This window comes from Papaver somniferum, chromosome 6 (genome assembly GCF_003573695.1).
Source record: "Papaver somniferum cultivar HN1 chromosome 6, ASM357369v1, whole genome shotgun sequence".
Taxonomy (NCBI): domain Eukaryota; kingdom Viridiplantae; phylum Streptophyta; class Magnoliopsida; order Ranunculales; family Papaveraceae; genus Papaver; species Papaver somniferum.
This window is the reverse complement of record NC_039363.1, coordinates 20,212,330-20,224,138: the sequence shown is the minus strand read 5'-3', so window position 1 is coordinate 20,224,138 and position 11,809 is coordinate 20,212,330. Positions and strand designations below refer to the sequence as shown.

Below are 11,809 nucleotides of genomic sequence, written 5' to 3'. Positions count from 1 at the left end.
AAGAAGCATACCGAGGTTACCGTAAAAGTACACGCATTTACAAATACAGATGGTGTCGCTAGAAAATTCGCGGGTACAGTGTTGGCTCAGCAGTTTTTTGAATCATTGGGTTTTAGCGAGGATCAGAGCAGGGAAGCGGCCAAAGCTATTGCGGCAATTGCGGCAGGAAACCCTTACGATTCCTTTCCCAAAGAATCTATCATGTTCACAAACGAGGATATTTGCTATCCCGGAGAGCATCTTAGATTCTTATACCTGACGACGTATATCAATAAGGTTCCTTTGAAGAGGGACTTCGTAAAAGGTGGTACATCGTTAAATTTAATCTCTACGCATACACTAGACTTACTCGGAGTACAACGATCGGCAATTAAAATGCGCACCACGATGGTGAAAGGATTTGGAGGACATACTCAGACGGCAATCAGGATCGTCCATTTGGTTATGAAGATTGGTCTCGTTCATGAACTTACCCCTTTCTATGTACTAGAAGACGACACGACGTTCCAAATGGATGTCAACGTACTAGGACGAGGGTGGTTACTCAACTATAAAGTGGTAGCGTCAACGTACCATCAGTGTGTCAAGAATAACATAGGAGGAAGGCAATTCCGGATACCAGCCACGAGCCACCCCTTTGATCCGGAAGAAGCTTACATGGCAGATACGGTTTTCTATGATTTGGATGAGGCGGATGAAATCCCCGAGGTGAAACTTACCTCGCTACCAAAATGGAGCGAGGAAGAGAAGACGGAGCCAACCAAGTCAGTCTTCAGCACGTCCAGGATGACCTTCCCAAAGGAAAGAAAGCGGAAACACGAATATCAACCTAGGTTCCAGCGTTTCTCAAGACCATATGGGGGACACGTGTATCGCTTATAGCAATTAACCGAGGGAGCGTGTACAAGAACGCAAAAATTCGACACACCCGACGTAGAGGCCCCCTAAGACGACCAAAACCTAAACGAGCTACCATATAATAAAATTGATGATGAAGAATTACGGGAACTACTTAATGCGAGTACACAGTCTATAGGATAATGGGATACTGAAGATCTTACCATGGATGACGTAGAAGAGATTAACATCGGAACAGAAGATGATAAGTGACCGATCATGATCAGTAAAATTTTGGACGCAAAAGAGAGGAAAGCTTTGATCGCCTTGCTTAGGGAATACAGAGATGTTTTTGCTTACGATTATGATGAAATGCCGGGTCTAGATAGCAGCCTCGTAGATCATAACCTTGGAGTGTCTCCTGAATTCCAGCCAATAAAACAAAGAAGTAGAGAGTTCCCGAGGGCGACCGCCCTTGCAATAAAGAAGGAAGTGTAATTCTTGTTGAAAGCCAAATTTATCAAACCTATCCAGCACCCGACCTGGTTAGCCAACATCGTCCTAGTGGTGAAGAAGAATGGAAAGATACGATGTTGTGTAGACTATAGGGATCTCAATCGGGCCTTTCCCAAATATGATTTCCCATTACCCAACATTGACTTAACGTTGGACGCGACTGGTGGAAATACGCGCTTCTCTTTCATGGATGGGTTTAATGGATATAACCAAATAAAGATGGCCGAGGAAGATGCAAAGAAGACTGTTTCTAGACTCCATATGGGAATTTCTACTATGTTGTGATTCCCATCGGACTAAAGAACGTCGGTGCCGCATATCAGCGCGCTATGACATCCATATTCCACGATCTACTGCATCATATTGTAGAGGTATATGTGGACGACATCGTAGTTAAGAATTCAGAGACTCAGAGCCACGAATCTCATCTAAAGACGGTCTTCGAAATATGTAGGAAGTACCAACTTAAGATGAACCCGCTCAAGTGCACCTTTGGGGTTACGTCTGGAAATTTCTTGGGATTCGTTGTAACCAATGAAGGGATTCAAGTGGATCCAACTAAAGTCGAGGAGATTATGACTATAGTACCACCAACTAATACCAAAGAGCTCCAGGTGTTTATAGGACAAATATCTTATATACGGCGCTTCGTGCCTGGTTTGGCTCAGATAATGTCGGTATTTTTGCCCCTACTAAGGAAAGGGACTATCTTTAAATGGGAAGATACTCAACAAGTCGCGTTTGAAAAACTAAAGCAATGCCTCGTCATCCCCCAAGTTCTCAAACCACCGATAAAAGAGGTGCCTCTTTACTTATACACAGCGTTCACGAGCTCAGCCATAGGGGTAATCCTGGCGCAATATATGGGAGGAAACGAATTATCACCCATCTACTACGTGAGTCGGGTTTTAAGAGACGCAGAATTGAGATACCCACGAGTGGAACAAGCATGCTTAGCCCTCATCTATAGCCGCAGAAAACCCCATAGCGTATCTCACCTCTAAGCCTGTCCTTACTGGGAGAACGACTCGATGGCTGTTACAATTATCAGAGTTCGAACTCGATTATCAGCGACCTAAAGGAGTGCGAGGACAAGCAATCGCTGATCTAATGGCGATGTTCCCTAGGGAAAGAGATGACGAAATTCATGACCGGGTGCCGGGAGAGGTAGATGCCGCCGATTTTAACAAGCCTTGGACCATGTTTTTCAATGGGTCATCATATGATACTGTTGGAGGAGACGGAGTAGTGTTCGAAGCACCGCAAGGAGAATTGTTCTCATATTCGTTCAAGTTGGATTTCCCATACAGTAATAATGTCTCCGAATATGAAGCTTTTATCCTAGGGCTCAGGATGGCAAAGGATCTTGGCCTAGGAGGCGTCGAGATAAAAGACGACTCGAGGTTGGTAACTAATCAAGTCAACGGGGACTTCCACGTCAAAGAACCACACCTAGCTCCGTATCGAGCGGAGGCTCAAAACCTGGTAAGTCAAACAGGTTCGACCCTAGATCATACAGGTAGAGGCAAGAACAAACAAGCAGACGCCCTGACAATATTAGCTAGCAAGATACAGCTAAACGATAAGGACGAGGGTACAGTAATAGTCAGAAGGAAAGAGTTGCCCAGCACCTGGAAAGAAGACATGGCCTTCGAAGAAGCAGATGATTGGAGGAGAACTTATATTGACGACTTGACCAAAACAAAGGAGGATCGCGTAATGCTTACCCAAACTCTGAAACAGTTCGTGTTGATCCGGGGAGCGCTTTACTATCGAGCAGCTGGGTGGTCTCTTTCCAGATGTATGGGTAAGAGAGAAGCGAAAAAGATACTCCAGGAGCTACACGTGACAACATGTGTGCAAACCGCAGAGGTTCACCTCTACAAATAGATTCAAATGAGAGGGGTATACTGGCCCAGCATGTCGGCACAAGCAGCAGCCCTTTAAGACAATTACGCTGATTGCCAAACCCCACCACAACCCGCATAGGTCTGCACGGTCGACGGGGTGGATTGGAGACAACCATACATGGACTTCATCCAAAACGGAAAATTACCCAGCGACAGGCAAACGGCTCTAAAAATTCAAAAGAAAGCAGCGCGTTTCTTCGTGCATGAGGGGACCCTCTACCGCGGAAGCTACGGTAACGCAGTATTAAGGTGCTTATCAGACGAGGAGGCTGCTGAAGTAATGACTCGGTCACACAATATAGAACATCAAGGAATGCGGAAGTTGTTCTTGCAGCTCTATGAAGGCGGATTTTATTAGCCAACCATGGAAAGTGATACCGTGGAGCACGTCAGAAAATGCCTCAACTGCCAAACACATGGGAACCTGATCAGAGCATCCCATACCCTACTACATAGCGTGGTAATGCCATGGCTATTTCACAGTTGGGCTTTAGAAATTATAGGGAAGATCAACCCAATGTCCTCGAAGCGCCATAAGTACATAATAACCGCCACTAAGTATACCACAAAATGGGTCGAAGCGATACCCTTTAAAGACTATTCTGGGACTACCATCGTGGCATTTATCAAAGAGTACATCATCTGCAGATTTGGTGCGCCCATGATTATCAGGGCAGATAATGCAAAGTCGTTCGTAAACAAAGATGTGATGGATTTGGTACATCAATATAATGTGAGGCTTCATACGTCGACCCACTACTATCCTCAAGGGAACGGGCAAGCAGAGGCGAGCAATAAGACACTGATCCGGGTCTTGAGCAGGACAGTGGAAGACCATCCCAAAGAGTGGCATGAGCATCTCCCGCTCGCGGTATGGGCATACAGAATCTCGAAACGAAGTTCCACGGGGGAATCACCGTATTCTCTGGTCTATGGGGAGGACGCGATATTGCCAGCAGAAATTGCAATTCCATCCGCGAGGGTATCAATGGATAGTCATACGACTCCGGACGAAGTAAGTCGCTTTGCCCATTTAGACACAACAGAAGAGAGGAGATCCCAGGCAGAACGGTTTGCTGAGGCATACAGGAAGCGCGCAACAGATTATTATAATCATAGTGTAAAGAAAAGAATATTCGAGGTAGACGATTTGGTCCTTAAGATCACTCCTCACGTGCAAAGGAATGCTAGTGCATGAAAATTCGCCGCAAATTGGGAAGGATCTTTCAGAGTATTGTTAGTGCTCGATTTTGTATTTATTATGGCTTTTTATGCTTTGTAGGTGTTTTTGGAGAAATAAGCTTTTGCGGCGAAAACAGCTCGAAAGTTGACAAAGGCACTCGGAGGACAATTAAGAAAGGCACTCCAGTTGATAAGGGGCACTTCACTACTATTTGCACCCAAATATTTGCTATTCACACCCCATGGCTGCAACCGCAGATGGTTAAGGGGCATCCCTTTTCTTCTCCATTTGAACTGAAATTTGGCGGGAAACATAACTTCCCACATGCGAACCTGCTGGACCGAGTTTGGGTGAGTTTTAATCGGAGTTCTTCTCGGGTGTGGTTTCGGATTATCCTGTTAACTCAAAACACAACAGGTAATGGTATTGTTAACGTAAAAAGAGGAAGTTCCCATATATATTTCTCTTACACAGGGTGATATTTCTCGGGTTTATTTGGGAAGAATTGCAGTGAGTTTTAGACGGAATTTTCATTAGATACGGATTCGGAGTAGCCTGTTAATGTAAAACAAGGTTGTTACGTGTTTTCAAATCGTAAAAAAAGAAAGTAACCGTCGATTGGAGTAAAACAGAGGTGCATAAATTATCAGTTTGTTTACTTGGAAGAATTGTTTGTATACTTGGGAGTTACCTGAAAAATGAAGGAAGATATTCTTCTCTGGAAAAAATCTATCGAGTTTAGAGAAAGTTTGGATAGCCCATGACGCGTGCAGAGAAGATTATGGAGAAGGTTTTGTAACTTGGCAGCGAAGGAAAAGTGAAGATTTTCTCGGAATTTTTTGGGTTTGGAGTGTATATATATGGTACTGGGAAGTCATAAGAGACCTGTCGAGAGTTTGGGAGAGGTTTAGGGCAACAAAAATCGCTGCAGAGCGATTCTGCAGTAGCAGTAGAGAAGAGGAAGAAGAAGAGTTGCAGACGACATATCAGAAGTTTCGTTCTCAAGAATCCTAATCCGTAGAAGATTAAGCTGCACAGAACAGTCTCATTCAGTGTCTTATATTCAAATAGTTCTGTAACAGTCCAATGGCCACGCATATCTTTAGTTAGCAACACTTCTTGTAACAGTGAATTCTGTAGCGCCATTACAGCGTTGTCGATTCGCTGAGTTATATAATTTCTTCAATAAAAACACCTTTTGAGCCATGATTTATTATTTTGAACCTTTTTTTTGATATGAGGAGGAGCTAAACCCCAACACTAGGACGACGGAGGAAGCCCTTTTCATCATTGTGGTAATTCTATTAATTCTTTATATGACCTTTTGCACTAAAATTGAATTGATTTATGATTTCTCTTGAGTGGTTGTGATTTCAATTGATGGGTCATGCTTAGCTTAATTGTTTTGATGTCCCATGCTTTAGATTTACAGTCATTACTTTCGAAATCTACTTTGGCAAAGAATAAGAGTCAATAATCTTTATCATATGAGCTATAATTGTGTAGAATTGATTTTTGAACCACATGAGTATGAAAATTGGTGAAATCCAGAGTCCTAGTACCTCTCGATATTTGTGACAACTTTTTTGTGTATATATTTTCTTTATTTTTAATTCTAGAACCCAGTCTTATCAAGTCCGAGTTGAACGAACTTTACTACCACTATAAAACAACATCAGGTAGCAAAGAGCGGGTATTACAAGCCATTATCTCAAATAAAGACCAACTTTTGATACATGATTTGTAACATCTACCAAGGTCGCGGTAATGCCAATGGCACCCGGAACGACTGGCAAAAGGCTGCGGGAGTGCTAATGGCGCCCGATCAGCTGACAAATTTACTAAAGGTTGCAGGAATGTCAATGGCGCCGGATCGACTGACAAAAGGTTGTGGGAATGCTAATGGCACCCGATCGACTGACAAAAGGCTGCGGGAGTGCCAATGGCGCCCGATCGTCTGAAAAATTTACTAAAGGTTGCAGGAATGCCAATGGCGCCTGATCGACTGACAAAAGGTTGCGGGAATGCTAATGGCACCGATCAGCTGACAGACGATTGTAGGAATGACAATGGCTCCTAAACAATTTTAATACATACATCTCGCCCTCCCAAACCCTGTTGAGAAATTAATAGTGGGAGTAGGTGCGTTTAACATACATCCCGCCCTCCCAAATCCTGTTAAGAAAAACGACGGGGGGAGTAGGCGTGTTTAACATACATCCCTCCCCTCCAATTCCTGTTGAGAAAAATGAAAGGGGGAGTAGGCGCGTTTAACATACATCCCGCCCTCCCAAACCCTGTCGAGAAAAATGAAGGGGGGAGTATACGTGTTTAACATACATCCCGCACTCCAAAACCCTGTTGAGAAAAACGAAGGGGGGAGTAGGTGCATTTAACATACATCCCGCCCCTCCAATTCGTGTTGAGAAAAATGAATGGAGGATAGGCGCGTTTAACATACATCTCGCCCTCCCAAACCCCTGTTGAGAAAAATGAAGGGGGAGTAGGTGCATTCAACATACATCCCACCCTAACAAACCCTGTTTAGAAAAACGACAGGAGGAGTAGGCGCGTTTAACATACAACCCGCGCCTCCAATTCCTGTTGAGAAAAATGAAAGGGGGAGTAGGTGCGTTTAACATACATCCCGCCCTCCCAAACCCTGTCGAGAAAAATGAAGGGGGGAGTAGACGTGTTTAACATACATCCCGCCCTCCAAAACCCTGTTGAGAAAAACGAAGGGAGGAGTAGGCGCATTTAACATACATCCCGCCCCTCCAATTCCTATTGAGAAAAATGAAAGGGGGGAGTAGGCGCGTTTAACATACATCCCACTAACAAAAACACAAAAAAAGGAGATGGAATATAAATAAGTATATCCTTAATTAAACCTACATTACATAGAATGAACACCTGAGTACCAAAAAAATAAAATAATAATAAAGCTTGTCACTCATCATCTGATAGTAACGTGCGACAATGAGCAATGTCCGCATCTATGGACTACAATCAAGAGAGCTTCTTCACACTGATCAATAGCAGTAGCTAATGCATAATCGGCTTCATTAGCCAATTCAGCAAGCCCCTTTATCTCGCTGGGAACTTTTGATTTACGAGCAACAACTAGTGCCTTTTCTCGATCATGATAAATCGTGCGCGTCTTATCCATATACACTACCCGAGAAGCCAATAACATATCTATCTCCTCCCTCAGAAGGAGCAAACGTCTCAATTCACCAGGAATATCGAAGGAGCGAACAAGCGCAGAAGCCGCTTCAAGGGTTAAAGCATACCCATGCAAGTGAGGAAAAGCCCGGTCAGAAATAGATAGGCGACAGTCAGCGATGGATTGATCTATACTTTCCATCATGAAAATGGACTCTTCAAAGAGCTGATCCGCAGCTTGACGAATCTTAACTGTCTCGTCTAATGCACGTCGAATCTGGACGTACACGCCCTCCTTCGCCCGAATCCTTTCTGCCATCTGAAAAATATCGTATTGATCAGAAAATTGGTCCCGTTAAGCATCTCTTCCAACCTCCCTTCGTTTCTTGAGCACTTCAATCTCCACTTTTACTAGAAAAATCCTCGCGAGTTCCTCCTCCTTGTACCGGAGGTCAACCAGCGAGGGTATTGGTGCCAATGAAAGAACGTAACCATGAAGAACATACGCCATCTAAAATAAAAGAAAGAAGCAGACAACAAAAGAAGGAAGCAGACAAGTTGAGGCTTAAAGAAGCCAATGTTTCTCATGTATAAAGATCTACGAAAATACGAACGATTACAACGACCGCAAGAGCCATGGCTGACACGTAGACAACATTAAAGGGGGACCGAATCTCGAGAAAACGCGCCTTCGGAAAATCGAATACTCCCACAATTTCAAACCCTAGAATTCTAAAGAAATATAAAAAGAAGGGAAGAAAAGCAAAAAAGAAAATATGTAATCTAGTCGGCCAATAATGAACGACGGCGAGCAATATCTACATCCAGAGCTTCCACCATCAAGCGACTGTGCTGACTTGTGTGTCATCCAAGCGCAAATCTTGATCAGCCTCGTGAACTCGGTTCGTGATAGCCTGAATGATTTTATCTTCGTCCCCAGCCCCTTGGGCAAGTGAAACGGTGTCCTCGTGTTCATCATACTCCCTACGCGTTTTGTCTCGGTGGAAAGAATGAAGGGTCCATAACATTCCCGCTTCCTCCCTTAAAACTAGCAGACGGGCCAGTTCTTCCTCAATATAGGGATTAGGAACGAGCAATGTGGTCTCCCCTAAGACCAAAGTGTGACAGAGGAGTGGCCGCATCACCAAGTTAGAAATCTAGAGGAGACAATCTGAAATAGCTCGGTCTATCGTATCCACCATCGCCAGGGAATCCGCGTACAACTGGTTGGTCGCGCCATGAGTGGTAGCGGCATCATTGAGAGCGCGTTGAGTCTCTGGTGACACACGACCCGATGGTTCCGTGTCTAGCTCGGCTTGATAAGCCTCAGATACCTCCTTGAACTTTGTATCCGCACCATGTCTATTAGTAATTCTCCTCTCCCGTAGCGCATCGACTTCAGCCTTCACGAGAAACAGACGCTTCATCTCGTCATGCTTGAACATCACGGAGCTTAATGCAGGAATATGCGCTAAAACTAGCACATACCCGTGGAGAGAGTCAGCCATGAGAGGCGAGTAGCTCACAAGGGAAAGAGAACAAGAAATCAGGGAATAAGATGAAAAGATACCAGTTGTACATATATGTGTATATATGGTGTATGTGAGAGAGACACCATTCACGAGGCAGTAACCGGCGATCTCCATGTGTAAACAAATGCATACGCTAACTCGACCATATGGATACGATTATAAGGTTATCTTACGACTAACCTCATAGTCAGGGGACTAATGTTGATACATGAAAAAATAACTCCCCTTCACTGGGCTAGGGTGCTTCAAATAAGGGAAAGGCCACACATGGAACATGGGGACTAGGGCCCAAGTTCACGAATGAAGTATTCATGAGATAGAAAGGACAATGGATAAATTAACAAGGAAGAAGGAGGTCATATTAGAAAAAGGATGGCATTAGTAGTATTTAAGGAGGTTTAGGACACATGGCAAGATGTCATAAAAATAAGGGGCTTTTGAAAAGTCTATATAAGGGAGGATAAGATACAATGGAAAGACAACTCTCTCTCGTACTATTCTAAGGAAAGTGAGGTCATATTGGTACACTAGGACGGGTAGAACCCAATGAGAATTCCGGTATTAACACCAAGTACACCATAATATTTTCGATATCAACCTATAAGTATGATATCTTGCGTGATTTAACAAAGACAGGGACTGTCAAGAAGATAGCAAATCACAAAGTATACACTTGGTATATATACAGTACAAGTCTGAAACTGAACGTTAAACTATAGAGATCAAACCAAGTGTTTGGATTAACGTACAAGTGCAACTACTTTAATAATAACTTAAACAATTATAATGCGCAAAGTGTAGTAAAATCACACAATAACGTTTTGTTAACGAGGAAACTGCAAATGCAGAAAAACTCCGAGACCTAGTCCATTTTTGAGTACTCTCAGAATTAATTCGTTATACAAAGACCACTACAAACTTCGTCTAGTTGAGAACAAGCAAACTACCCATAATTAATTACCTAGTTTCATCAATATCCTGCGCCTATAACCAATCTGGCAAAAAAACATGAATTCTAAGATAGAGTCCATTATCTTAAGTTGTTTCAGCCTCTCTGAAGACTTTAAGCACTCAACCCCTTTCGATCGTCCTCCAAATAATAAAGGATTAATCTGTTTGGTAACCACTCTCCTATCCCAGGAAGCTAATCAGAGATATGTTGTTGATCATGACAAAGGTTGTTCTAATTAAAATCAATTAAACTCCTTTGGAGGGTTTAGATCTTCCAAAATATGGATTAACAAGTTAACCAGATCAAATTAAACAGAACTACCATATTCGAATACTGAAAAGTGCCACCAAATGATAGCTTGTCGGTCTAAATACGACTAGAAATAACAAGTCTATCAAAATATAAACAAGATCTAATCGGATCCCAGTCGATCAATTTTATCCACAAAACAAATCACAAAAATACGAAACCAATAAGAAAAATATTCTTGTCTTCAAATATTCAACAATCTTCTATACCTATAAAATAACAAACTTGATTACAACTTATGATCGATCATGCACAGAACATAGTATGTTAATAGTGGATGACCAAAAGTCTACATCAGATCTAAAGGAAGATTTGAACTACCACTAATCTCTTGATCTAGTTTAAGTGGCCTTCTGTCAGAAGAGAATACTCTCAAGAATAATCAAACTAGGTGCAATCAATAGTTAACAACCGTTAGTCAATCAAATCAATAATCGAAAACTAAAATAACAATGCATGTAATTCTAGTTTCCCACCAATGATACTAGTAGATGTTTCTTGGTCCCAAAGAAGTCTTTAAACTAATGGACGTAAGAGTTGTGAAAGTGAATTAGGTTTAGAGGGGACCTCAGGTCTTCCTAGTGAGATCTCTACTATCTTTCTACTTACTCCGCACATAGAGATTCCTTCATTTTAATGGTATATGAAAATATAATACTTATAATCATAGTGAAACCAACCCAACCGACCATGGACATAAGCATTGATGTCGAACCATGCAAATACTTGTGTCCATACCAATATCTCGCTTCTGTATCTCTTATACTTTTTTGGGATGTTACATCTTGATCTCTAAGATTAGGTTAATTGTGGTGGAAGGAAAATATGCTATCACAAGTTCATCATAGAAATATAAAGTTAAAATCACACATAAACATTATATAGTTGCATTGTTGGTCCAACTAAAATCAATATTATCAATTCATATATTGATGCACTTTACACGTACCGTTACAAGGAAATTTTTTTGAAAGAAGTTATATTTTTCGACTTGATTAAGTGGAAAAGTGAAAAATTAATATATGATCTAAATATTCAAATGACTTCTGAAAACAAAACATTTGTGTAATCTTGGGTATTCTGATCCCTATAAGTTCATTATAAAGAAGTCTTGTCAAATCATTACTCATATTCCGTTCAGCGAAACCTACCTACAAATCAGTGTATAAATTTTTAATGAGTTTCTTTATTGGTCACGTTCTTGGCTTCCTTGGGAAATTTCCATCGGATGAATTCATTGGGTTTAGGATTGAGTTAACATACCATCGTACTTTATTTCTATTTTATTTTATTTCTCAAAAGGAAATAGAGATGGTTGTATCCTCCTCAATGTTGTGAAATTATAACTTTTTTTTTCCAAGTTCATTCCCAACAGGATTAGGAAAAAGTATATTTCAGAATATAC

General features: G+C 41.9%; 1 protein-coding gene across 1 annotated transcript; it reads left to right on the top strand.

Moving 5' to 3' along the window:
- Positions 1–1,682: 1,682 nt before the first annotated feature.
- Positions 1,683–3,243, top strand: LOC113290616. The gene is made up of 2 exons (XM_026540202.1): positions 1,683–2,249; positions 2,425–3,243. Exons 1-2 carry the CDS (start codon positions 1,683–1,685, stop codon positions 3,241–3,243), a joined length of 1,386 nt encoding a protein of 461 aa, XP_026395987.1.
- Positions 3,244–11,809: the final 8,566 nt, after the last annotated feature.